The sequence below is a fragment of the Grampus griseus genome (genome assembly GCF_964374135.1).
Source record: "Grampus griseus genome assembly, chromosome: 3".
NCBI classification, from domain to species: domain Eukaryota; kingdom Metazoa; phylum Chordata; class Mammalia; order Artiodactyla; family Delphinidae; genus Grampus; species Grampus griseus.
Window position 1 is genome coordinate 152,503,797 of NC_139019.1, and position 27,372 is coordinate 152,531,168.

General features: G+C 58.0%; 1 protein-coding gene across 1 annotated transcript in view; it reads left to right on the forward strand.

Annotated features, from left to right (window-relative positions):
* The window catches only part of UNC5A (unc-5 netrin receptor A), a gene marked incomplete at its 5' end in the record, with an annotated part of 62,418 nt that overhangs the window by 29,537 nt on the left and 5,509 nt on the right, over positions 1-27,372 (forward strand). Inside the window, 8 exons of the mRNA XM_082651500.1 lie at positions 16,666-16,887; positions 22,494-22,637; positions 22,887-22,990; positions 23,152-23,332; positions 24,004-24,171; positions 24,753-24,917; positions 25,965-26,153; positions 26,259-26,561. Coding sequence (XP_082507626.1) covers positions 16,666-16,887; positions 22,494-22,637; positions 22,887-22,990; positions 23,152-23,332; positions 24,004-24,171; positions 24,753-24,917; positions 25,965-26,153; positions 26,259-26,561 — 1,476 coding nt within the window. The remainder of the gene's footprint in view (positions 1-16,665; positions 16,888-22,493; positions 22,638-22,886; positions 22,991-23,151; positions 23,333-24,003; positions 24,172-24,752; positions 24,918-25,964; positions 26,154-26,258; positions 26,562-27,372) is intronic.

Consider the following 27,372-nt stretch of genomic DNA (forward strand, 5'->3'; position numbering starts at 1 on the left):
CAGGCAGGAAATGACCAAGTCATCTTCTGCTCCCCGCCTGCCTTCCTCCAGCCAGGATGGTGACTCTCCTTACCCTGCCCCCAACCCCACTGAGAGGCTTTTAACATCCTCCACCTCTCCGGAGGCCGGTTCAGGGTCAGACAGCTCCTTGTACTGTGGTGACAGCCTTCACTCTCCCTTCCCTCCCCAACAGAGCCATCTCTCTACAGCTCTCTGATCCCATCGGCCCTGCTCCAGAACCTTCCCTGCTTTTCCATGTTCAGTGTCCTGGCACAGATTCAAACCCTTTCTAATCCTATCCATGCTGCCACTAGATATGTCCTGCCTCAAATTCCTTGCTACTGTTGTTCCCCCAGCCTAGGATGCCTTTCCCTACTTCTCCCTCCAGGCCGTTGCCTTTTCCCCTCCCTTGCCCACCCACCCTGCGGCAGGGCACGCACACTGCATTCTGTGCCTATCCCGGCCAGATGGTATGCGCCCCAAAGACCCTCTGCAGCCCAGAGCTCAGGGTCTGGCACAGAACAGGTTCTCCAGAAACATAATCATTCCTTCACTCAGAAATATGTAGTGACAGGGCCTCTGGTTCCAGGCAAACAGACAACAAAGAAACAATTCAAATAGGGAACCCATCAGAGGCGGTGGGCACTAGAGAATGACAGGCGTGCTCTCTTGGATGGATGGGGCGCTCAGAGAAAGCCTCTCTGAGGAGGTGCTGTGAGCCGAGACCAGGACAATGAAGAGTAAGTGAGCTACAGCACCCTCAGCTGTAGGGGAGAGGGAACCGCGGGCACAATGGCTCTGAGGCAGGACTGAGCTTGAAGGGGCAGAAGAACAGAGGAAAGGCCGGGTGTTGGTGAGTTGAGAGGACAGTGACCTGTGACATCTGAAGGAACAAGAAACAAAGACAAGAGGCAGAGCCAACAGGTTTCCAGCCAGGGCAGTGACAGTGCTGTTTGCATGGGGAGATGACTGTTTACGGGGGGCCACACAGGATGGCTGAGAGGAAGAAACATCCTGCAGAGTTGGGCCTGAAGGTCCTACAGTGGGGATTTTGGAGTCTTCTGCTCTGACGTCCTCGTTGAAGCCTGCTGTTCTCCAGGAGCGAGGGGAAAGCAGATGAGAGGAACAGGAGGGAGGGAGGAGCCTGGGCAGAGCCCTCAAGGAAGAGGCCAGGAGGAGCTCTTAACTCAGACAGAGGGGTTCCTTGGCAGATGGGAGACGCGGAGGTGAAAGCCCGACTGTAGTGGCTGAGTCAGGAACAGGGTGAGGGAGAGCAGAACGGGAGCCCAGAGGGGAAAAGAGAGAAGGGACCTGTGCTGGAAAGGGGCAAAACAGTTAAACAAATGGTTTTCTTGTCTTTGATGGAGAGGAGTTGAGCATCCTTGGACACCCTTTGGTCATCCAGGCATTTTACGTAGCTCAGTGACACCGGCTCCAGGAAGCCCTGTTGGACACCTCAGATCAGCACTGGCCGCCCCGCCCCGCCCTGCCCCACCCAGTTATGTGCTCTCATGCCACCAGTGCTTCTCTGACAGAACTCTGACTTACGGCTTGTAACCTTGGACTTACGGCCCTGACACCTAGCCAGTGTCTGTCTCCCATGAGTAAGCTCCTGAGAGAGGGGCCTGATTTTGTCCTTCATGGAAAATCCAGGTCGTTACCCAGGGCCTGGTGGGAGAGGCTGAGAATGCCAGGGAAAGCGGCACAGCCCTGGCGGGGAGGCCTGGAGAGAGCCGAGGCTGCTGGGTGGTGAATTGGCCCAGAAGGAGGTCGTGCCGACCTTGAAGTAAGCCAGCATTTCAGCAGGGGGCAGACGTGCTCCGGATCAGGGTGGACATGGATGCTACACAGATACTCTGCCCGCAGAGCTTCCACAGGGGCTCACATTCCCTCTCGACCTCCCACCCCCCTCACACTCCATTTGGGTTGCTCTGATGGCGACACCCACGTCCTGGTTTGGGGGCAGATGAAGGTCTGCCTCATCCGTATCCAGCTGAAGTCAGGCCCCAGCTGATTCTCCACATCCAACAGCCAGGATCAGGCCCTGGCGGGGTCTTTGTTGGAAGAAAGGCTGCCTGGATGAAGCCACCCCATTCCCACCCAGTGCCCCTCTCTGGGATGGGGGTTTGGAGAGAGACAGGGCCGGCCTCGGGGACTGACCGGCTCTCCCCGCTGGTCCCGGCAGGAAAGCAGGTGTCTGTGACCTGGCGGGCTGACCCAAGAGCCCTCCTTCCAGGGCCTCCCTTGGGGGGACGACCACCCCCTAGGAACAGGCCACTGTTCCAGAGAGAGCCAGAGGGTCCCAGAGAGAGCACCATGCAGGGGCCAAAATAGGGGCCCTCTGCACCCTCTCGCTTCCCTCAATTCATTAAGACCTGTAAATTTTCTCATTAATATTCTTAAAGTTCGTTTTGAGGGGAACAAGCGCAGAGATAATTGATAATAAACCCCCAGTTAATGCCCTCAGTTTACTGTATGTAATTTATATCTGCTGATAGCGTCTCTCACTCCCAATTACCCATTTAGCTGTGGCGATAACAGCAGTTCAGTGAGACCAATACCAACTTTTACATATTCCAGACTGATAGCAATAAATACCCACACAGGGAAACTCACTGGGCCTACTGTATTTTTTATTAAGATTTAAATATTCATGCAATTATTAGTGATTTATTAAGAGCTAATGACCCCTTCAAGAGGCTCTCTAAATCTTCACCCAAAGAAGCCCTGGCCTTCCCCTCCCCCTTCACCCCCATCTCTCCTTACTGCTGCCCCCCCCATCCCAACCCAAATCAGAGAAATGAGCTGCTCTTTCGCAGCCTGGATGACATCACAGCATCACCGATGTTTCCATGGCAACGGCAGGCAGGTGAGGTGGAGGCCAAGGATAGAGGTCAGGCCTAGGGAGAGGCTGGGTTTCTTGAAGGTAGAGGCTCCTGTTCCTTCCTCCATCAGACCTGGGGGACACAGGGATGAGGAGGCCACCCACCGGCCCCTCTGCACCCCCACTGGCTAATGGCCACACTGCAGCCTCCTCCAGGCTGGTCTCCAGGAGCACCTCCTTCCCACCTCGTTCTGGCCTTAGTGTCACTCAACCCCACCCTTTTCGGTACCCCTCCTACCTTCACGCTTGTCTGAGTCTCTTCCTATTCCGTTAGGGGCCCTTGGGAGGAAGTACACCAGCCTCTCTCTCCCCTGCTGCCCTCTCCCTCCTTTCTTTCATTTTAAAATGTTCCACCCTAATTACGTCAAGGACAGGAGGGTGTGCAGGGGTCTGGGATTCTGGGACTCAAGGCCCAGAGAGGGCAGTGACTCACCTCAGGCTGCACAGGGAGGCCCAGGTCATCTCTCCTTCCTCCATGTTCCCTCATACCCCTGCTTCCTCCAGCCCCCTCTCCTCCACCCGCAAGACCTCCAAGCCCATTAAAGGGGCAGGAAAGATAATGAACAAACCAGGAAAACATGAAATCAATATCAGGAGGAAAAAGTACGGCTGCCATTAAGTGAAATAAACAAGCTGGTAATTATTTGGACAGCGGGTAATTAAAATGGGGTGAGGGCTCATTACTGTCTTGTTGGGGTATGATGGGCGGGCGTGGTCAGACACCCTCTTCCCAGCTGTAAGGTCGCAGCCAGGCCTGAGCTCCTGCCGACCCAGATTTGGGGGGATTGTAGTAGAGGATTTCCTCTATGGAGTGCCCACCCCTGACCTGCCTGTGTCTCCAGCAGCGTTCTCCCTGCTCCCCAGCTCAAGATCTGAGGCCCAGAGCAAAGGCAGGAAAGGCAGAGCAGCCCTCAGGCTGCCGTCTGCCCCCACCACTATCCAGAACCGGGAGCAGCAGCTCACTGCCGGTTCTCAGACCCTCAGCCTCTGGGAAAGGGGCAATGCCCTCAGGCCTCAGCTGAGGGTGGACTCTTGTGATGACAGTTAAATCCAAGTCACCTGGGGTGATGGACAGATGACCCCCTCCAGCCTCTGCCAGGCCCCAGGGGACCTCCTTCAGGAGGCCATGATGAAGAGGGGTCCCAAGGAGAAGACAGGATGATGGAGTGGGTGCTGGCCAGGGTGGGAAGAGTGGGGGAGGAGAGGAAACCAGGAGAGCAGAGCAGTGATGGAGAGGGGGGCTCCCCCTCGCCCTGCCGTGACCCCAGTTCTTAGATCTGTACAGTCGGAGGAGACCTCGGACATTGTCCAGTCTGGCTTTGGCCTGCCAACTTGTTTGGCCCACACGGTGTTTAAGTGTTTAAATTAGTTGTCAACATTTTAAAATAGGAAATTTCAAATAAAAATGATTTCTAGCTTTTCTTGGAAGAAAAAAACTCCAGCAACTCCTGGCTGGCCTGCCACCTGGCAGTGGTTGGCTGAGCTGAGCTGGCCCCTTGGACGGGCATCTTCACTCTCCACTTCTCCTGGGCTTCATCAGCCCCTGAAGACACCTGAGTTCGCCAGCCCTGACGCAGTCCCATCCCTTCTGGGGCCCAGAGAGGGCAATGACTTACCCAAGGCCACACAGCCAGGTAGAGGCAGAGTGGGGACTGGGGACCCAGTCCCCTGATGCCCATCCAAAGGCTCTGCTTCTGCCCTCAGCAAGTCCATGCCCTGGACCTGTCACTGGCAGGCACAGCCCAGTGCCCAGCCCAGGAGCTGTCAAGTGACGGGGGAGATTTCAACTGTACCAGACCCCCAACTTTTCAGTGCCTGAGCTGGACACTGCTGAGAAGAGGTGGCTCGGGCCTGCTGCATGCCCTTGAGGGTGCACAGTGTGATGGAGGCAGCCACTGACCAATGGCCTACATCAGTGGGTAACGCTCTCTCAGCCGGGGAGCCGGAGGAGGGGCAGTGCAGCCCCTATGCAGAGAGGAGCTGGAGAGGGTGTCCGGAGGAGGTGACACCTTGAGTCATCAGTTAACAGGGCTGGGGGACATTGGGGTGTCTGGGGTGCCCTGCAGGTACAGGGGAAAGTTGGGGTGGGGGCGGGGTCTGGGCGTGCTGGGAGAGGGGATTAGTGGATGCGCTGAGCTGACTGCTGGGTATAGGTTGGTGCCAAGAGATGAGGCTGCTACATCGGGTGTGCAGGGGGGTGTGGGGTGTATGGGGAACCGACCTTTACCCTGCGGTCAGTGGGAACCGTTGCAGGGCTTGAAGGGTGGGATCAGATTTTCTTTCTAGAAATAGCACTGTGGTGGCATTGTTGATGGTACCAAAGCCGGGAGGTGGTCCCAGGAGGACAAGTTTCGGGGGCTGGAGGTGGGGGGTAGCCCCCAAAGTGCAAGAGAGGAGGGAGTGGGTGGGAGAGAGGCTGGGGGGGATAGAATAGTGGATGGTGAGGAGGTGAGAAGGCCCAGCAGCTCTGAGACTCCTGCTGAGTGTCAGCTCTGGGAGCAGGAAGTTTGGGGGAGCTCCCGAGCCCAGCCTGGGAAGTGCCCGGGGTGAGGTTGTGGGGCACCCAGAGGCAGGGAAAATGTCGGATGCAGCTCAGCTGCGAGGGGGGATGAGGGGCCCTAGCTGGCGAGCAGGAGCTTGTGGGAAGGTGAGGAGCTATGGAAACAGGGGCCCCAGGAGAGGGCAGAGCACAGCCAAGCTGCTGCGTGGACAAGGACAGGGGAGGAGCTGCGGTTGCTCCTGGCCGCCACCACTGCTGGTAGGAGTTGGATCTGGTACGGAGTTTTCCTGTAGGTCCTGTAGGTGACCTGTGGCTACAGGGTCACCATCCTAGTGAGGGCATCAGCCGCTCTGGCCAGATTTAGCCCAGAGGAGAGTGAGCAGTGCTGGTGTGCACGTGTGTTCCCAGGGGACTTGGTGTGTGTGCCCACAAATGCCCGAGCACTGGTGTGGCGAGCGTAATTCTGGGACACTGTGTCCAGGACTTCCCAGGTGGGGCTGTGGCCACTGGACGCTCCATAGGGCAGGGACATGAGTCTGGCTTGGGCACTGCTGTGTGGCTCGTGTCCAGCACATTTGCTGAACCAGTGTGACCTGGTTAAGGGCGTGGGACACAGTAGTCAGCCTGGGTAGGAATCCACCACTCACCACTTACTTCACCTGTCCCCACCTCAGTTTCTTCACCTGGAAGTTGGAGGTTTAAAATAGTTTGGCTCCTAGAATTGTCATGAGGGCCAAATGAGACAATCCATGTAAAGTTCGCCACTATTATCATGGTATGACTGTGTATGGGTGTATGCATGCGTGAGCATGTGTGCACATGTGCACGTGTGTGTGTGAGCCTGTGTGCCTATGCTCGTGCTGGCTGGGGTTGTGGGCAGTGTCTCCCACCGGCCGAGGGCAGATCACTGGGTGGCCTCCCTCTGGGTGGCCCCCCTTTTGTCTCTGGGCTCCATCCCGGGAGGAGGGGTGCGACTGCCTTGCCCTGTGCACCCTGAGCTGAGCCCAGCCAGGGAGCAGAGCTGCCGCTCCTGGACCACCCCTGGCCCCTGCTCAGGCCGGGCTCACACTAAACCAGTGAAATATGAAATGCCAGCATATCCAGGACAGGGTCCTTAATTAAATTAATTGCTGGCAACATTGTAAAAGTGCTGATGGGGTCATAAACGGTGCCTGAGCAGTGTTGTTCATCATCCCCTTGGACTTGTGGGGGCCACACCTGGGCTGGGAGCAGGGATAGCTGTGCCAGGCTGAGACACCAGGGAGCTCTGCAGCCACCAGGGCCTCCGGCGGGCAGGCCAGCCACGGGAGAGGGAAATGGGAGCATGGGGGGCAGCTTGTCTTAAGGGTGCATGTATGGAACAGTTGCACCATCCTTACTTAGCCTGTGTATTTACCTGGTGAAGGATGGAAATGGGGAGGGATGCCTTGGGAGCTGGCAAGGGGTGGTGGGGAGAGGGAAGTGTCCTCCAGCCTCCTGGCCACTCAGAATTACCCTCGATACAAGGCAACCTGAAAATCTTGCCCAGCCCGGCCGCTGATCACTATGTGACCTTGAGCAACTTCTTTCCCTCTCTGAGCCCCAGTTTTCTCATTAGGAAGGCAGGCAGACCCTCTCCCTGCCTGCCTGCCTCCCCCGTGTTCCCAGTGCCCTTCTGGCCACCCTCCCACGGCCTCCCACCCTGCAGGGAACTGTGCCAGGGATCCTTTTATGTCTCTTTCAGCTGGAGCTGCCACAGGCCCTGGCAGGGCTCAGGGCTTGCGTGATGATCTCCTGCCGAGCAGTGGTGAGGGGGCTGGGCCAGCACCCACCTGCCCGCCTCTTCCAGGTGAAAAGTGGAGGAAGCCTGCCGTGCACACACACACCACCACCAGAAACACCCACAGCACACACACTGCACCAGCAGAAGATTCCAAAGCAGGAAAAAGCCTTCCTTCCCTGGTTCTCTCTGGGCTGTGCGACCACATAATTACCCTGGATTCCATTCTATTTAATTGCAGCTTATTAAATTCTAACCAGCCAATTATCAGCCACAATTACAGCTTAATTCAGGGACACAATAGCTATTTTATCGTTTGTTAATCAAATGCTTATTTAAGCCTCAGCTTTATTAACTATTTCTCTGGTCCAAAGCAAGGCCCTGTGGCCAGAAGGGGACCTGGGAGGGGTTCCCTGGAGGCCTGTCCCCCCCATCAAGCACTCTCTCCCTGGGCATCCTGATAGTTTCTAAGTCCCCTTCACTGGTGGGTTTAGGGGCTCTTAGCAGTGGCAGGAGTGTGGCGCCCAGTGTGGGCTCTGGGCGTAGAGTTGGAAGACCGAGTTTGTTCATTCATGAATTCAGCACATGTTTATCAAACACCTACTATGCGCCAGGCCTGGGACTATAGCTGAGAACAAGACAAGCTGCTGTCATGACACGTTTCAGGGGAAGGGGACCTAGACAATAACCAGCAAACAAGTACACAAACAAGATGACTTCACATAGCGGTGAGTGCTATGAGGAAAATAGACTGGGAAAGGGAGGTATTGCTGAGTTAGAAGGGCCTACTTCAGGGACTTCCCTGGCGGTCCAGTGGTTAAGACTCCACACTTCCACTGTAGGGGTATGGGTTTGATCCCTGGTCAGGGAAATAAGATCCCGCAAGCCACTTGGCACGGTCAAAAAAAAAAAAAAACACACAAAAGAAGGGCCTACTTCAGACACGGCAGTCAAGGAGGGCCTGTTGGAGGAAAGAAAGTTGAAACTGAGACCTGAGGGTTTAGAGGGGGCCAGCTGTGGAAGAGCAGGGGACAGCATATTGTAGGCAGAGCAAGTGCAAAAGCCCTGGGGTGGAATGAGCTTGGAGGATTTTAGAAGCAGAGAAGGGTCAGCAGGTAAGCCAAGTGAGCAAGGGGTGGTGTGGTGGGTGGGGCCAGACCTTGGTCCAGGAAAGGCCCATAACTCCTGCCCTAGGCTGGCCTGGGCCAGGAGGCGTGGAGAGCATACCTGCCCTCTGTGTCTGTGTGACCTTAGGCAAGTCGTGAGCTTCATGTTCCTTGTCTGTGAAATGAGGGACGGGTAGAAGTCACCTGAGTGCAGATGCCAGAGGACAAGCCACACGGGTGAGGTGGCAGCGTGCCCAGCCCCAACCGCCTTGTTCTTTGCAGTTCAGCCTGTCTGCATGTCCTCCTCGTGACGCCTGTGTCTGTCCTTGTGACCAAGCCCCTGGAGCCCACTGGGGAAGAGGGTGACTTTCCTCCGATCTTGGGGAGGTGGTTGCCGCTTCTGTGACATTTTCGTGCACATGTTACCATAGAAACCGGAGTGCCGCTCACGTCTGTGTGTGAGCACGGGTCAGGGGAGCAGCCCTCCCTTCCAAGGGACACCGTGAGGGGCTGTCACCCCACCTTGCCACCTCCACCTCCTGCGTGCTCCCCGACAGGAGGGCCTGCAGTAGACCCGTCCCTTCCCTCCCAGAAGTCCTGAGACGTTTGGAGCAACAGCCAGGGAGACAAATGACTGAGGGATGGACCATGGGGCCGGGAAGCGAAAGAAGAGAAGCACTGGTGGATGCCTGGAGGCCCTGGGCAGGATGTCGTTCCTGACCCACCTCATCCTGGGGCTGGGTCAGTGCTATTTGCCCCAAATGAGGAAACTGAGGCTCAAGAAACAAGGGACAGCATAGGAGTCTGCAGCAGTCAGTGAGCCTCGGAAGCAGCTGGTGGGCAGAGCAGAGTTTTTTACATGATGGATTTGGAAGAATTCTGGGGCGCACCCCCCAGCTTGCTCTGGCTCCAGGCAGGTCCACACCTCTGAGTTGCCACCTGGAACCTCAGGGTTCTTCGTGTAGCCCCCAGATCTGTCATCTTGGGGCCTCCCGCCCACCATTCCTCCACCCCGCCGCTGTCTGTGTGTCTCCAACAGCAAATGCAGATTTCAACCCTGCTTATCAAAGCCTCCTAGTGAAGCTCCCTCATCATTTTTTTTTTGTTAGTTTTGGCTGCGTTTTGTCTTCGTTGCGGCGGGCGGGCTTTCTCTAGTTGCGGTGAGTGGGGGCTACTCTTTGTTGTGGTGCGCGGGCTTCTCATTGCAGTGGCTTCTCTTGTTGCAGAGCACGGGCTCTAGGCGCACAGGCTTCAGGAGTTGTGGCTCATGGGCTCTAGAGCACAGGCCCAGTAGTTGTGCCGCAAGGGCTTAGTTGCTCCGTGGCATGTGGGATATTCCCAGACCAGGGCTCGAACCCATGTCCCCTGCATTGGCAGGCGGACTCTTAACCACTACGCCACCAGGGAAGGCCCACATTTTAAAAATAATAATGAAGCCGTCTCAGGCCACAGGGGTGTAGATGGGCAGGAAGGCACAAATCCCCATTCCTCTGTGTGTCTGCACCCCCTCTGTCCCCCACCATTGTGGCCATGGCTCCCAGCCCCCTCTGTCTCCCCTCAACCCTGCACATGAGCCTCTCCACAGTCCCCTTGGTCCACCTCCCCACGGTCCAGCACGGGTGTTTCTAGAATTGATTGATTGCTTGATTGGAAGGTAAACAGAGCTGGCTCCCAGCCAAGTTTGAGTGTGTCTCCCCCTCTTTCAGCCCTCCTTTCTGGGCTCTGGTCCCAGTCAAGGTAATGATATTCAACCTTCATTCAACAAACACTCGCTGGACACTCGCTATGTATCAGTCCCTGGCTAGGCTCTGGGGATGCTCAAGGGTTGGGAGAGATGTCACCATTCAGTCCCTGCCCTCAAGGCACTGACAGTTTGCATGGGGAGACAGATTCATAAATGGTGACCATATGATGTGGGAGGTACTGAGGTGAGTTCGGCCAGGGGCTGTGGGAGCTCAGGGGAGGTGTAGCCAGCTCTGTCTGGGGGTCAGGGAAGGCTTCCTCGGGGAGGGGGTGTTTGAGCAGGCCTTGAAGGACAAGTAGAAGTCACCCAGGCAGAGAGCAGATGGGGGGCGTAGATCAACGCAATGAAAGGATCCTCATTCCAGCTAGCTTTAGGCAAAGAAAGGAATCCAGGGGTAGCTCTGCCTTCTGGCTTCTTGGGATCCCAGGCTTTCAACACAGTGAGGAGTCAACCTCTTTCTTCCCTGGTTGTCTCCATTCTCCAAGCCCCTGCTTCAGACCTGTGGATGGCCTCCCCTTTCACTTGGCCTCCTATGGCCTGCAAAGCCTTCAGGACTGGCCCAGCAGAGAGGTTCTCTCTTCCCAGCAGCCCAACCCAAATCCCGAAGTCCCATCTATGGGGATGGGGTGACCTTCCTGTCTGGGAACTAGTCAGTGTAGTATACCTACCTCTGGGGCCAGAGATGGGGTCAGCCCACCAGGACCGAATGACTGTATGGACTGAGTAGTGTGAGGGCCAGGCATTCCCTGCAGAAAAGCGGGTACTGTTAGCCAGACGCGGGAGGGAGGCAGGGTCCCAGAGTATGCACAAGCCTTTGCAGAATTGCAAGTAGTCTAGATGCCATCCTACATACTTGAAGGGAGGCTCTAGAGGCAAGGCCAGGTAACAGGTCAGGCCCTGGGCCAGTAGAGCCTCGAATGCCAGGTGAAGGGCGTGGTGCGCCATCCTGTGGACTCTCCTCTCCCCACCTGGGCCTGTGGAGCAGAACACCCAGGCCCCAAGCGGACCGACCAAATGCACATCTCCGGGCCAGGGAGCCAGGGAGACTGGGAGCATAGGTGCCCAGGGGTGAGGGGGTGCAATGCTGGGTGGACAGCCAGGAAGAGAAAGACAGAGGCTGCCAGGCTCCCAGCCCCCTCTCTCTCCTCCACCCCACTTCAACTCCAGAACATTTCTCAGGGAAGTAGCGAAAGCAGGGGCTTGCTGCCCCTCCCCTTTGCCATTGACACAGACCGGGGCTGTTGGAGGGATAAAAAGGAGCCCCTGTCAAGCCCCTGTCAAGTTATGGACAGGGGCTTGGCACAGCTATTCTTGAGAAGCAGTGCTCACTACTCCCAGCTGAGTGAGGCCAGATGACACCCTGCCCCCAGTGCTCCTACCCTGCTCTGTGAGACTGAGTCCTCACTCAGAAAACACGAGTTCATTAGTAGCTTGATTAATCACACCTCATATTTTCATGGTGCTTTGAAAAATAAAACATTTGAAAGCACTTTCACACCCACCCTGGGCCTCAGAGTTACACGAGTAGGCCTTATCATCCCAGGCTGCAGGTGAGAAAAGGGGGGCTCAACCTCAGAGCAGCAGCATGTTGGGGGATGGCGGAGGGCAGGCTGGAGCACAGAGCCTCTCCCTGCCCACAACTCTGCCTGTGGGCCTCTCTGAGCTCACTCTGGGTCTCCCTGCAGGACAAGAGTGAAGGGGGCAACCCTTAGGCAAATCTGCTGAAGTTCAAGGGAAAAAAGGGGGTGGTCATTCAGTCACTCAACAAACACTCCATCAGTATCCAGGTCAGACCTGGGCTTCTGCTCCGAGCGAGTTCACAGTCTAGTGGAGGAGGCAGCATGCCCAGTCCTGAATATGGCATGTACCCTGGAGGAAGGCTTAGGGGACAGCATGGGCACAGGGGCAAAGTGACAAAGAGTATGGATCCAAGAAGGCCTCCTGGAGGAGGTGGCTTGTTGGCTGAGACTGGATGTCTGGGTGGGAGTTCCCAGATAGACCTCATGGGACAGGCCTACCATGGTCCACTCCACAGAATGCCTCCCCATCCGATTCTCCACTGCCGCCCCTCCCTCCACCCATTCCTCACGCAGGGAGATCTCAGCATTCCTCTGCACACAGCCCCCCAGATGCTCCTCACCCCTTCCCAATAAAACTCCAAGATCAGGCCGCTGCTCCCTCTCTGACTCACCTCCTGCTCGTCTCCCCTGCACTCCCTCTGCCCTGGCCACCCTCCTCGCTGTCCTCACAACAAACCTGGCTGCTTCCTGTCTGACAGCCTCTGCTGTTCCCTCCTCCTAAAATGCTTTTCCTCCTGGCCTTGGCCGTCAGGGGTCTACTTAGACATCACCTCAACAGAGGAACCTGCCCCAAGCCCTCTTCCCCTCTAGAGCCCTTGCACCCACACCCTTTACGAAATAGCACCCCTTTTTACCTGCTTCAGAACACTTGGCAACTTCTGAATCCTCTATTTTCTTTTGCTTCTCCGTTTTGAATGAAAGTGTTTGAGAGCAGAGGATGTGTCTGTCTTGCTCACTGCAAAATCCCAGAACAGTTCCTGGCACTCAATAAGTATTCACTGAATGAATGCAAGAATGAGTGAATGAATACATTTCAGGTCATAAGAGCACCATGAGAGGGGAAGGAGAAGGTAGCATTTGTCCCAGGCTCAGCTCTGGCCAAGGCCTATTACCCAGGGGTCTCTTATCCCCCTCTAGCTCCCAGCCTCCCGACACAGACACACACACACACACACACACACACACACACACACCCTCTCTCTCTCTCTCTCACACACACACACACACACACTCTTACACAAGACGTGGTCTCCCTTGCTATCCCTAAGAAGACACTGTAGGTGGGGACTGCTAGGATTGGGGCTCCCACCCTTCATGGGCAGCCAGAGCAGGGGTGCCGGCTGGGGCTGATTGGGCAGCCAGTGCCCTCCTGAGACAGGCGGGGGCCAGCTGGCCAGCCCCAAGGCTCACTGGGAATGGGGTTCCCACTTCAAGCCCTGAGCGTCCATACAGCCCCATCGGCAGTTCTCAGTGACCAAGTTCTCAGGGATCTGCTAGTAAATGAAAGAAGTCTTCTAACTGAATTCCAAGAGGGCAGCTGGGCAAGTAAGAGAGACTTGGCGAGGCTGTGGCGGACGGAGCTTCTGGCGAGCTGGAGGGTGGAGTTCGGGATACAGCAGGGCCTGTGTGGCCAGCGGGCCCTGCCCCTGCCTGCTCCCCCACAGCCCCAGTGCATCTGCTTTGCAAAGCCTTCCTCCCATGCTCATCACCTCACAGCCAGAAGGGAGCAGAAGTAGGCACCCAAATCCAAGTCCCCATTCGCCAACACCAGCTCTAGGCAGCCTCGAGCTGGGCAGGCCTCAGCCACATGCTTGCTTCACCTGTGATAAGAGCTATAGAACCAGAGAGGACAGGTCCTAGATGCAGAGGGGGCAAAATGGCATGTGTGGTTTCCTGAGAGAGTGAGGTGGGGGAGTCCTCTTTCAGAAGAAGTGACGATAGATCTGGGCCCTGAGGAGAAGGTAGGAAAGTACCGGCAGGGAGAAAGGGGGCATTAGGGAGTGGTGGTGACTGCAGTGAACTAGAGTCCGTGCCCTTTTGAAAACATCATATATTATTTGACACTGAGCATGCACTGCTTGCTGTTATCTTTGATAGACAAGTACAGGGTTTCATATCAAAGGGAAAGATAGCTCATGCTAGTGGCCTGCGACGTGGAGAGGGAGAGACCCAAGGCTCTCACTGTGCTTTAGTCCAAGTGAGAGACCTAACTGGGACGGTGAGGGGGGTGGGCAGATTGCAGGTGCCGACCACAAGGGTGGAGGTCATGTGGTGGGAGAAGGGGCCAGAGGGAGGGGAAGCCAGCTCTGGCCACCCAGGAAGCTTCCAGCAGCCCCAAGAGGGGCTGAATTTACCCCCACCTATGGCCTTAGAGTGTCCTTGCCAGCGGTCATAACTGCAGCCTGGAGGGGGCCCCTGGGTCCACCCAATAAATGCCCCCCCAGGGGGATGGAGAGGGGAGACCATGCCAGCGTGGCGTGGCGGAGGCCCAGGAGAAGTGAGCTATGTCCCTTATTGGTCACAGTACATTTATTTTTCATTAGCAGTTAAATGCAGACATGAGGGATTGTGCTGGGTTCAGCGGGCGGCTGACACGAGCAGTGCTTGGCGTGGTGATCGATAGGGAAGTCGGGGGGGTCCATGTGCCCTCTCCCTGCCCATACCCCCAGCTGGAACCCCTGCCTACCCAGCTCCCAGCCAGTAATCAGACACAGGCCATCACCCTGAGCCTCTGTGAGGCGAGGCGTGGGCAGGCCTGGAGGCTGACACTGAGGTCTCGCATGCCCTTCTGGAGCCTGTGATGCCTGCCCCCAGCCCCCTGTGGGCCCTGCTCAGGGGTCAAGCTTAGCCCTCCCCTGTGCAGCCCTGGGGTCTGCAAAGATGCCGTGGCTTCCCCAGGAAGTGTCTAGAGAGGCTCCTGGACCTACCAGGCCCACACTTGGGAGCCCACCCTTCTCCAGACCTTGGGAGGTCTGAGCCCAGCTCAGCCTTGCCCCGGCTGAGCCCGCTGCCTGGGTCAGGGCGGCTGAGTGACAAGTGAATGTCATAAAAAAGGGTCAGGATGTGGGCCCCCCAGAGTCCAGGGCTGGAGCTGCGGGGCTGGGTAAGTGACTTCTCCCTCAGGCCTCAGATTCCACATCTGTAAGATGACTAGATGGCTTCTCCCCTCTGCCTGCATCCCCACCTTCCTCAGCCTAAAACAGAGACCCAAGGACTGGCAGAGCCCCATGGAAGTGGTTCAGGATGGGGCAGGGCGGGACAAGGGGAGCTTGTCTTCCCAACTGCAAGTGTGGTTCCCTGGCAGCTTAGCCTTCATTACGGAGCAGCAGAAAGTACAGGGGGTAGGGGGGAGAGAGGCTGGGGAGAGGCCAGGGCGGGAGGAGGAGGGGTGGATGAGCCCACTGCTGCAGACACTGAGGGCAAGACACCTGCTGGCTCTGTGCCTCAGTTTCCTCATCAGTCCCCACCCCTGAAGAGATTGCTAGGAGAGTTACTGAAGGAGCATTGTCAGTGCAAAAGCACTGGGTACGGAGAGCAGCCAACAGTTTCCGAGCACTGTGCCTTTTTTCACTTCATCCTCATGAGAGCCCTAAGAATTGGGTACCATCCCCCATTTTGCAGGCAAGGAAACAAGCAGGGGTTAACTGAAGTCACACCAGGTTTCTCAGCCTCTGCAGACATTCCCAGCTCACCCACCCGGTGCCTACAGGACCAGGCACAGATCCCCTCCCCCAAATCACAGTCTTGGGGTGGAGAGGGCAGACTCCCACATTGGAAGGAGAGGGTCCCTGTGCAAGCAAGAGAGAAGGGGCAGCGTGGGTGCCCCCTGGGCCCGAGGAGCCAGGCCTCCCTGTTAGAAGCCCTCCATGGGTTTTGGGCTGCCCGTAAGGAGGTAGTGGAGCCAGGAGGCCGACTGCGTGAGGCACCTCCAGACTCCCCCACGGGGCAGACAGGACCTCCATAGATGTCATAGACAACAAAATGGGTAACCTGCCTAAGGTCACCACTAGCAGGGAGCAGATGGGTCTCTGAAGCCCAAGCTTTTCCCTCTTTATGTCCAGAGCCCCCTGTTGGCTGTGAGTGTGTGTTGGGGGAAATCACTGCAGCCCTGAGAGAGGCCAGGCCGTCAGGGGCCTGTTTGGTGGGTGTGGAGGCTGAGGGTGCCCCGACTCTCCATCCTCCCACCCCCCCCCCACCCTGCCCCTCCCCACCCTCTCAAGGGTCCTGCCGGTGGAGCAGACGGTCAGACTGCTCTGGGGGGTTACCTCCACCAAAGCCTCAGAGCCAATTACCTGTGTAATTAGCAACAAATGACTTGTGGGATGGCTGTGGTTTGCAGTTAAAATTAGGAGGAAACCCATATTCTGGTCTCCTTGAAGGGTGGGACATGGGCCGGGCCCCTGAAGCTCCCAGACACACCCTCCTGGCTCCCACCCTCCCCGGGACCCACCCAGCAGCCCAGGCTCACCCCAAGTCGCCCCTCCTGGGGGCCTCTCCTGTAGCACTGCCACCAACACCCCTCACATCTGCACTCGTCACAGCCTCCTCCCCTCCTTCATTCACTTGGTATTTTCTCAGCACCTACTACATGCAGGGGCCAGGAATGGGGAGCAACCCGGAAGCAGCCCCCGAGGCAGCCAGGGCACCAGAGGAAGGGACTCCTGCCCTCCCTAGCCCCAGGCTGTCCAGGGCCCTCTCCCTCCCTCCCTCTCTCCCCCCAACCCCCCCCCCCACTCCCCACCCCTCTGCTCCACCACCCCCCGCCCGGGGCCTTCCAGGGCAGTGGGCTGCCTCACCAGATCCCTAAACTTCTACTAGCGTGCTAATGAGCCCTGACCACTGCTGTGTGCTGGCACTTCCGTATTTGTCTCCACAGGGGGCTGCTTCTTCCCCTATTTTATGGAAGGGGACACTGAAGTTTAAGGGAGGCATTCAGCAGCCCAGCCTGCTGGGCTGGAAGTGGCAGAGCCTGGCCCCACTTGCTGCCTCCTCTTGGCTCGGTCCCAGCCCCTGAACAGGCAGGTAGCCCCGGGAGGGCCCCGCAAGTCCAGCAGAGGCCCCAGCTCACCTGCCCCCTTTGCTTCTGCTGCAGGGGCCCAGCAGAGTGCCACAGTGGCCAACCCAGTGCCCGGCTCTAACCCAGACCTGCTTCCCCACTTCCTGGTGGAGCCTGAGGACGTGTACATCGTCAAGAACAAGCCGGTACTGCTAGTGTGCAAGGCCATGCCCGCCACGCAAATCTTCTTCAAGTGCAACGGGGAGTGGGTGCGCCAGGTGGACCACGTGATCGAGCACAGCATGGATGGGAGCAGCGGTGAGACCAGGCTGGGGTGCCAGGCGGGGTCACTCGAAGGGGGAGCGAGTCTCAGACTCAGAGGCAATGGAGGCCCAGAGAGGGGCCTGCCATTGCCCCTGCTGCATGCCTGTGAGCCGAGGCCAGGGTGAAACTAACCACTCTGTGTGCACCACCCCAGGTCCCCAGGAGAGGCAGGACTCCCACACCTGGGACCCACTGTGTACACACCAAGGCCTTCCCTGGGAGGCCCACCCTCACAAGACTTCATCACTTGGTGGGGGAGTGAGTAAAAGGGAAGCCCCCCAAAATGCCCCAGGGAGCTCTGTGGGTTGGGGGGGGCGGGACCCTGCCACTGCATCTGAGCCCAGGCAGACCCAGAGGCAGCCTGGCAAGTGGTGCCAGCGGAGAAAGGTTTGAAAAGAGTGGATCCCAGATGATGGAAGAGATCACGGACCTCACATTCCGTGATTGTTTTCTTTGTGCATCTGTTGGTTCATTCGTTGGTCCGTTCGTTGGCACGTTCCCTGAGCACCCACCCTTGAGCCGGAGACACAGCCCCACGGAGATGGGGGCAGCACAGTGACCTCTCATTGAGTTCTGGGATCTGTGGCTGCCCAGGGAGGCTCCTCGGGGAAGGTGATATGTAAACCTGGTCAGGGCGAGAAGAGGAGAAGGGCGTCCCAGGCACCCCCAGAAAGGGACACAGCACAAGCAAAACCCTGGAGGCAGATGGGCCGGCGTGCGGGTCGAGGCTTAGCAGGGAGGGTGTGGAGTGTGTGCAGCGGGCAGTGGTGCCATCCAGGAGCCTCACCCGTCCGGCTCTGGAGTGAGGTCACAGTCCTATGGGATTTCAAGCTACCGAGTGACATGACCAGAGCTATGGGTGACACTCGGAGCCAGTGTGGGGGGCTGACAGGAGAGGCAGACCCAAGAAGTGCCCCTTCTGTGGGACACCTCATTCCCCACCTCCAGCCCTGGCCTTAGGCAGTAGGCAATGGGGATGGGGGCAGAGAGCCATTGTTTGGGTTCCCATGCTCCCCGAGAGCAGGCCTGGCAGAGCTAACAGCCTCTCCTCCTCGCTAACTGGACCCCAGTTAAGCTCATTGCTTACCCCTTTGCCTTGATGCTTTGTGGAGCCCACACACATGATGAGCCCTCAGGTTAAGTCCTGAGCCCCTTGCCACTGAGGCTCAGCCAGCCTGAGACATACAGCCCACAGACCCTGTGCCCAGTATGGCCACTTGAGTGAGGCCTGAGTCACAGGGGCAAGCAGGTGGCACCCAGAACAGCTCACACTGATGCCAAGGGCAGGCAGGGGACCACAGGCCCAGAGGGGTGGCCCATGCTCCTGGTGGGAGGGACTGGGCAGCGCAGGAAGGATTCCCGGAGTGGGGGTGGGGTGGGGTGATAACATCCAACCTCGGTCTTAAAACCAGCTGGAATGACTGTTTATCAGGCCAAAGGACAAATGCAGGGAATGGGAGGCTGGCCAGAGGCCCAGGTTTGGAGTGGCAGAAGTGGGGGTCGAGGGGGTGGTCGGCAAGACGAGGAAGCTGCAGCCACACTTGCACTGTGGGAAGCTGGTGCCAGGCAGAGGGAGACTGGAGGAGGGGGCCCTGCCCTGGTGAACTCGGAAGCTCTCACAAGAACCGAGATGTGAGCAGACGAGCCCTGAGTTTCATCAGCGTGTGATTTAGTCCTCAGAGCCAACCTGTCCTATTACAGATGGCTCTGACTCATCCAGGGCTCCAACCAGGCATTCTGGTCCACAGAAGTCACGCCCCATCCTCCCCTGCCAGGGTCACCAGGTGCTGGTCTTCTTCCCCCCAAGTGTCAGCCCCCTAGTGAGTGATTCTTGCCCAGGTCCTTGACCCCTGCATTGTTCTGGCCTTACACACACCTGCTGTTGGCAGCGTCCTCCTTGCAGTCCTCAGGTCTTAACTGAGCACCTGCCCTGTGCCAGGCCTCGGTGAGGTGCTAAGAATTTAGCCCACAAGGCTCTTGGTGCAGGTGATCCAGCTCTGCCTCCCACTCTCAGGAGGGGAATGCATGGGGTTGGTGCCCTCTGCGGCAAGCCCCCCTTCCCTTCCTGGGCCTCAGTTTCCTCCTCTGTAAAATGGGGATGAGGATGGCCCCCCTTGGTGGGGGAAGCTGTGAGATCTCTCACACCCAGGTGGAGCCCAGCCCCAGGTCTTTCCTCTCTCCCTACCCCATGCCTAGGGCCCAGCACCACTTTGCAGCATTATGAGTCCTCCTGCTGCTGAGGTAGGTCCCCCCAGGAAAGGACAGGTGAGGAAGAGCAAGCCACAGCCAGAGACCTGTCTCCCCACAGCCTTGAGAGCCTGTCCTGGAACCTCTTGGAAGGTGCCAGGCCAGCCCCAAACTGCTCACACCTCCCCTTCCTGGCTTCCCACATATACCCCTCCTTGTCTCCTGCCATCACGAGGTCTGGAATCCATGGCTTGGCTGAGACCCAGGCTCTTGCCTACATAGCAGTCACAGGCCAGGCCAGCCCTCAGCCCACATTCCCCAACAGGCTCTCCTGGCCTTGCTCCCTTCAAAGCCAGGCAGAGAGCAGAGCTCACGGGGACACGTCCCCATAGCCACCAGGGCCCCCTCCTGCTCTGAGCATCCAACCTCAGGCCTCCCATGGCCTGCAAATCTGAATTTTCATTGATCTTATTGACTTCTCAACCCAAAGCCATTGAGCGCTTTGAGGCAAAGAGATAGGCTTCTCACTTACCCACAAACAGATGCCCAGGCCATGGGCGGCACCACCATGCTACACACAGACCCAAGACCCTGAGCCAGGAATGCTCTGTGGTCAGGCAGGTATGATGGGGTCAGAGGTCAGCCCAAATCTGAAGCCCCACCCATTTCTGCATGGGGGTGGGAATGGCAGGGTGGACACCCCAGGAGAGAGCACCTGATCTCCCCCTTGCTCGCCCCCATTCCCCATCCAGAAGGCCAGGGGGAGGGGACCAAAGCCTGAAATCTCTTGAACCCAAACCCACTGATAGTGTAAAAGCTGGAAATTTGCAAAACCAAGCATTGGAGTCTGGTCTGGGAGTGTAATTTATCATGTATTAAACAAACTGACTGGTTATTAGAAGCAGTTTGGTAAGAAGGTACCCTAAGCCCTCACTTGCCCTCAGAGCCCCCTACCCCCACCCCTCCACCTCCCAGAAACCCTCAGCATGCCCACACCAGGGCCTCCCCACACGCCCACGGCACTCACACGCCAGCACACACCCGACACGCTCCTAGGCCTGGGCCAGCAGGGACCCCTACATCCTCCCATCCCTCCCCAAGGCTAGCATCTGCTCACATTTACCAGGCAGGTGCGGACACAGCCGTGCCCAGAAACTGCTCCCAGGAGCCAGGCTGCTCATTGACCTGCAGCAGGGAGGGCACAGCCCCTCATTTCAAGGACCAGAGGGCAGGCTCTGGGTCTCCCCACCTCCCAGAGCCTGTGGGGCTCAAGGGCACTGCCTGGATCTAGACCTCATGGACAAACCTGGCCCTTATTCGTGGCAGCAAGAAGGAGATGAGATGGCAGGACAGAAGTGTGGAGGAGACAGGGAAAAAGAAATAGGAGCACTTAAATTTTTTTTTTTAAGATTTTTTTCTAATATCTATTTATTTACTTGGCTGTTGCAGCCAAATAGTTGCAGCACGCAGGATCTTCGTAGAGGCACTCGGGATCTTTTGTTGCAGCGCACAGGCTCAGTAGTTGCGGCGCACAGGCTTAGTTGCCCTGAGACATGTGGGATCTTAGTTCCCCAACCAGGGATGGAACCCGCATCCCCTGCATTGGAAGGCAGATTCTTAACCACTAGACCACCAAGGAGGTCCCAGGAGCACTTAAATTTAGTGCTGTTCTCCCTGAGCTGAGCTGCCTGGGTGGTGCACGAGCTCCCCCCACCACCATGGGGGATGGAGCAGTCCATCCATAGACCTGTCCACCCAAGAGAGGAAAAGTATCCAGTTCAGAATGTTCTGGAGGTCTCCCACCACTAACCCCAAAGGCTGAGAGGGAGGACCCTGTCTCTACCCCCAAGTATGTGCACAGCTCCTTCTCAGATGCTCCAAGAATCTGTGTGCTTGACAGCTGGCTGGTGCCCAGGGCCCCTCTCCTATGCACAGACCCTGTAAGGGACCCTTTCTCGCTTCTCAGCGTCATCCCACACCACTAGAATGCACACATCCAGTGCCTTAGAGGATGGGGTAGGCAGTGCCCAGAATGGAGGGATCTAGCCCAGTGATTGTGACCTCAGCCAGAGGTGATACACACACCCCAAATCCTGCGAAAACTCACGGGGAGGGCAGGGGTGAGGGATAGGAAAATCTGGGAGCCCAGTGTGGGAGCCGGAGAGACTCATGAGGAGGGGTCTGGGTAGGGGTCAGGGAAAGACACGTTAGAGAAATTAAGACAGAAAACAGCCTCCTGGCTTGCCTGCTCAGCCTGGCGGCGGCTCCTCCTGCAATGCAGCCCTAATTGAATTTCTCTGTTAACAGTGGAAACACCAGCCTCTCTCCCTCTTTCTGATAAGCCAATGACCCAAGGGAAATTGGGGTCAGGAGGAGGAAAAATTGGAAACAGTCTTTTCTTACTCCTGGGGACACTGTTTTGTCTGAGGGCCAGGGGCCTGGAGGAGGACTGGTATTCCCCCTCCTGGGTCCTCAGAAATCTGGACCCTCCCCAGATGCCCCACACCTGGTTCCGGGTGTGGCAGACATTGGGGGACTGTGTCCATCCTTGAGAGGTGTTTCCTCCAGCCCAGTCCATTCAGGGTAGAGAGGGTCCCGGCCACCCATCACAGGCCAGCTTCCCCTCTGTGAGCTGCCCCCTCCCCCTCGCCAGCATTTCTCCCTGTGGGATGGGAACCCCAGCACCCTCCTCCGGTGAACCCCTCGCACGCCTTGGATTCTGAGCACTCTGAACATACTCTGGATTCAGACAGCAGACAGCCCTGGATGCCTATGGCAAGTCACTGCCTCTCTGAGCCTCTGTTTCCTCATCCATGGAGTGGGAGCAATACCTCCAAGAGAGCAGATTGAAAAAGATAAGCCAGCACATGGGAAACCCTTGCTAAGCCCCAGGGGTCTATTATCATACAACATAATCACTGTAATTATCTTGTTAATAGCTGTTATTATATTATCACTCATCAGGATGTACCTACTAACCCCAGGAGGTGAGCCAGATCGCTCCCTACCCTTTTTTTTAACCCACAAAGGTCCCAGGGCTAGCCTATCTGCCCCACCTCCTCTGCCAGCCCCTGTTGCCCAAGGCTCCTCTGTGCCCTTGTCTCTGAAACAACAGGAAGCTCCTGTAGTGATATTTTTGTAAGTGACTCCAGGGAGACAGGCCTTGGGTAACAAAGTATAATGAATGGAAGTGCTAAGCACCCACTCTTGACCTTCAGGTGATATAAAGGGACTCCCACTGAGCCCCCGCAGTGTTCCCTCCAGGCAGAGCATTGCCCCCCCCACAGTCCGTCCGCTCTCCCGCTGAGCAGAGGGAGGACTATGGTGGTGCAGGGGCCCGGCAAGGGACTGGACAGAGAGGCCTGGGGGCTAGGCATGGCCCCGGCCCTTGCTACCCACCGCTCCACCCTCAGGACTGCCTGCCATGGAGGTCCGCATCAATGTCTCGAGGCAGCAGGTGGAGAAGGTGTTTGGGCTGGAGGAGTACTGGTGCCAGTGCGTGGCATGGAGCTCCTCGGGCACCACCAAGAGTCAGAAGGCCTACATCCGCATTGCCTGTGAGTCCAGGGCGGAGGTGGCCCTAGGGTGTCACTGGGGGAGGAGGCCTCATCAGAAACCCTCAGATCCTGCCTTGATGGGTGGAGGGAGTGCCTATGGACGCTGCCCAGCCACCCCCATGTCCCCCTGGGCACTTGACACTTCCTTCTGGCATGTGCCGTGGCCCCTGCAGGACCAGGGGACAGGGTCAGCCAGGCTGACCTGTCGTGAGGCACTCGGCCTGGAGGACACTCTTGTTCTTCCCCCAGATTTGCGCAAGAACTTTGAGCAGGAGCCGCTGGCCAAGGAGGTGTCCCTGGAGCAGGGCATCGTGCTGCCCTGCCGCCCGCCAGAGGGCATCCCTCCAGCTGAGGTGAGCAGGGCTCCAGTGCCACTCCACAGGTGGGCAGTGCTCCCAGGTCTCGAGTCCCGCCTGCCCACCCCTCCAGGCTGATCCCCCACCCCAGGGGCCACTCTCGCTCCGGGCAGGGCCAGCATAGTCAGGTAGTACAGTGGCATGGCTCCCTCCCCCAGGTGGAGTGGCTCCGGAACGAGGACCTGGTGGACCCATCCCTGGACCCCAATGTGTACATCACGCGGGAGCATAGCCTGGTGGTGCGACAGGCCCGCCTGGCCGACACGGCCAACTACACCTGCGTGGCCAAGAACATCGTAGCTCGTCGCCGCAGCGCCTCCGCTGCTGTCATCGTCTACGGTGGGCCCCGGTGCTGGTGGGGCAGAAGGGCTCCGGGCATAGGAGAGGCACTGGGGCTGCCTTCAGGGCAACCACATGTGGCTGGCTCCCTGCAGAGCCAGGACCAGGCAAGCCAAACCGTGGCCTGACTGGGAAGGACAGGGAGAGGGCTTACTGTGGCTGTCAGGGAGCCAAGGGCCTATCTGGGTGGAGATGGGGGGCAGGTTGATGGTCATCTGTAGCTGGACCATCCCTTGGCTTACTTGTGGGCAGGAGGCCATTGTGCAGAAGGAGATGAGCGGACAGGATGGGAGTCTAGGAAAGTGACAGACCACAGCCTGTACTCCTGTGTCCCCAGGGTAGGAAGTAGAGCGACCTGGGCACCCCCAGGAGCAGAAAGAGGGAGGGGTGTGGGAGTAACCCCCGTGAAAGGCTGGGGTTTGGGTTGGAGGAACATGGGAGTTGTAGCTAGGGCTGGTGCCCACGGGGAGAAGGGGCTGTGGAGTGGGTGCTGCCAGGCCCTGGGGGCAATGGGCAGAAGCATGGTCTCCCCTCCAGGGCCTCTCTCTCAACACAGCTGTAGCCTGCCCGTTTCCAGCTCACAGCCCCTCTGTCCTCCTGCCCTGGCCCCTGGGCCAGTGTGTCTGAGGAAGCCCCCGCTCCCTGACCCCAGTCCTTCTCTGTCCGGCCAGTGAACGGTGGGTGGTCGACGTGGACCGAGTGGTCTGTCTGCAGCGCCAGCTGTGGGCGCGGCTGGCAGAAAAGGAGCCGGAGCTGCACCAACCCGGCGCCTCTCAACGGGGGCGCCTTCTGTGAGGGGCAGAATGTCCAGAAAACAGCCTGCGCCACCCTGTGCCCAGGTACCAGCGGCTGCCGCCTCCCGCATCGCTCTTCACCACGCCATCTCCGTGCCCTGGCTCCATCGTGCCCACCAGCCTGCTCCCCATGGCTCCATCCCACCCGCCCGCACGCAGGGCCAGGCTCACAGTCTGAGGCCAGGATGGGTTTCAGTGTGATCGGAGGCAGGGCTCAGTCTGTGTCCAGGCCCAGCCTCAGCAGAGGGGCTGAGTCACAGGATCTAAGGTGCAGTCAGGACAGGTACAGTCAGTGTGGGGCAGGCCCCAGCCTGGTGCTGCAGAACCACCTGTGCCTGGGATCAGAGGGTCATTGTGTGACCAAGTGCCCTCACTGCCCCAGGGCCAGGATGGCCCCCGGTGTGGGTAGAACCAAGCAGGCCCAGCGTCATCGTGCCTTTTGTCATTAGCATGCATCATCCAGGCCCGCTGGACACCAGAGGGCTTGCAGCCTGGCAGGCTTGGCCCTAGCCCTGACATTGCACCAGGTCCGGACTCCCAGCGGGGCCACACTGGCAGATGGCCTAGACTGGCTCCCTGGGCTGACCACGCCATCTCTTCTCTGTCCATGTCTGTCTCGCATCTAGTGGATGGCAGCTGGAGCCCGTGGAGCAAGTGGTCGGCCTGTGGGCTCGACTGCACCCACTGGCGGAGCCGTGAGTGCTCTGACCCAGCACCCCGCAACGGAGGTGAGGAGTGCCGAGGCACTGACCTGGACACCCGCAATTGTACCAGTGACCTCTGCGTGCACAGTGAGTCCTCTCCACCCAGGAGTCCTCTTGAGTTTGCCAGGATTGGCCCGGCCCTGCCCCCGGGAGGTGGTGGCTAAGGGATCAGTCCCCTGCCACAGGCTGCACCCCCTATTCAAAGCTCAGGACCTTGGGGAACCCCATCCCTAACACACCCAACATGTGCCCACATATACCCCAATACCTCCCATACCTGCCCTGAGACATGCATACATTTGGAGATTTTACTGTGCACACCTGGCCTCTTGGATCATCTCCCAACCCCCTTCTTGTCTTCTCCTGCAGTTTTACCTCCGCCCCTCCCCCAAGTGCACACACAAGTCCTGTGGGGACACCAGACTTGTGAGGCCTGTTAATTACAAGGCCATAACTAACAATTAAAGATCTCTGTTGGATTTTGTCTCTAGAACACACCCTCCCCCATTCTTTCAATTAAAAACCTGATTATCTGTGTCAATTCCTTTCTGATGGACATTTCTTCCATTATGCAAAGCCCTTCTAAAATCAATATAGTTTCCTCCAGACAGTCAATCACTCTCTCCTCAGCCCTGCCCCAGGCCTGTGGGAGGCAGACAAGGAGAAGAGCCCTAGCACCCCTGCTCCTGGCCCAGGGACTGGCCAGGAACCAGAATGGCAGACACCCCCCACCCACCTCCCCAGAAAGCAGATCCCCTGCTTTGGGGATCCTAGGAGCTCACCCTCAGTCTCAGCTGCCCTGGGCCCCAGAAGAGCAGGTTCAGCCTAGCAGCCTGCTTCCCGGCCACCCAGGAAAGTGGCTCTTCCCCTCCTCCATTCTCCATCAGCAGCAACTTCAACATGAATTGAGCTCATGAGGGTTGCAATTTGCTCAGAGACACAGCAAGGTGGTGGCAGATGCAGGACTGGAATGCATGTGTGCCGATTCCATGCTCCCTGCTGCCAGCGTCTGCTGCTCCACTGGTGCTGATGCCCAAGAAGTGGAGGCCTCATCCTCCTGGGGTGTAGACCGCTGACCTCTCCTTCCCGGCCTCCTGCACCCTACCCCTCCCAAGCCTGCACTCTCTCCCACAGCTGCTTCCGGCCCAGAGGACGTGGCGCTCTACGTGGGCCTCGTAGCCGTGGCCGTGTGCCTCCTCCTGCTGCTGCTCGTCCTTATTCTTGTGTACTGCCGCAAGAAGGAGGGACTGGACTCGGATGTGGCCGACTCATCCATTCTCACCTCAGGCTTCCAGCCCGTCAGCATCAAGCCCAGCAAAGCAGGTGGGGTGCCCCTGTCCCCAGCACTCGTGCCAGACCCCCATGCCAAGGGCCGCCCAGACAGGGCTGCCCTCCGTGCCACTCTCTAAGTCTGTCTGATCCTTGCAGACAATCCCCATCTGCTCACCATCCAGCCAGACCTCAGCACCACTACGACCACCTACCAGGGCAGTCTGTGTCCCCGGCAAGATGGGCCCAGCCCCAAGTTCCAGCTCACCAACGGGCACCTGCTCAGCCCGCTGGGTGGCGGCCGCCACACGCTGCACCACAGCTCACCCACTTCTGAGGCTGAGGACTTCGTCTCCCGCCTCTCCACCCAGAATTACTTCCGCTCCCTGCCCCGCGGCTCCAGCAACATGGCCTATGGGACCTTCAACTTCCTTGGGGGCCGGCTGATGATCCCTAATACAGGTGGGAAGGACCCTAGAGTGCCCCAGGGAGCTCTAAGAGACAAGACTAGCATGTGTCCCTCCTGGAGGAGGACGGGACCGGGACGGCCTTGATGTTCCTCCTATGCCTCTCAGCCTCACCCCAAGGGCTGAGCCAGCCCAGCAAGGAAAAAGGATAGAGTTTTGGAGAGGATCCAGTCTTGGCTGGCAGTGGGGCTGGCACTGAGGCTGAGGCCAGAGCTATCTCCCTCTGTTGCCCAAGGACACAGGACTACTGTCCATTCATTTACACAGCCAACCAGCCTGTGTGTGCTGGGCCCTAGGCCCCAGGGATCTGGGGAACTAGTGGAGAGACAGCAGAGGAAAAATGCCTGGACAGGGGCTCCTCCACCTACCACCTCACTGAAACCCCTGGGACAGGGTCTCAAAGACGCCTTCATAGAGAATCCACAGACCCTTTTGATGGTCATCTTTCGGGAAAGCGCCACAGCCTCTGGTGTGTCTCCCCTCTCCCACCCTGAAATTCTCTATTTCCTCGGTTTAGGTGACCCCACATGGCCCTGACTTCCTTGTTCCTCTGCAGCTGCTCCTGGTGCCTGCTCCCTAAATGTAGGTGTTCCTCAGAGCACGCCCCCCACCCCCAACCCTGGCGCCCTCTTCCCAAGTGATCTCACCCACTCCATGGCTTTAATCGCCATGTCTGTGCAGATCACTCCCATTCCTCCATCCCCAGCCACAGTTCTCCTGGGTGACAGAATCGTACACCCAGCTGCCTCCTGGACAGCTCCATCTGGATGTCTCACAGCACCTCAGATTCCTCATGCCTAAAACAG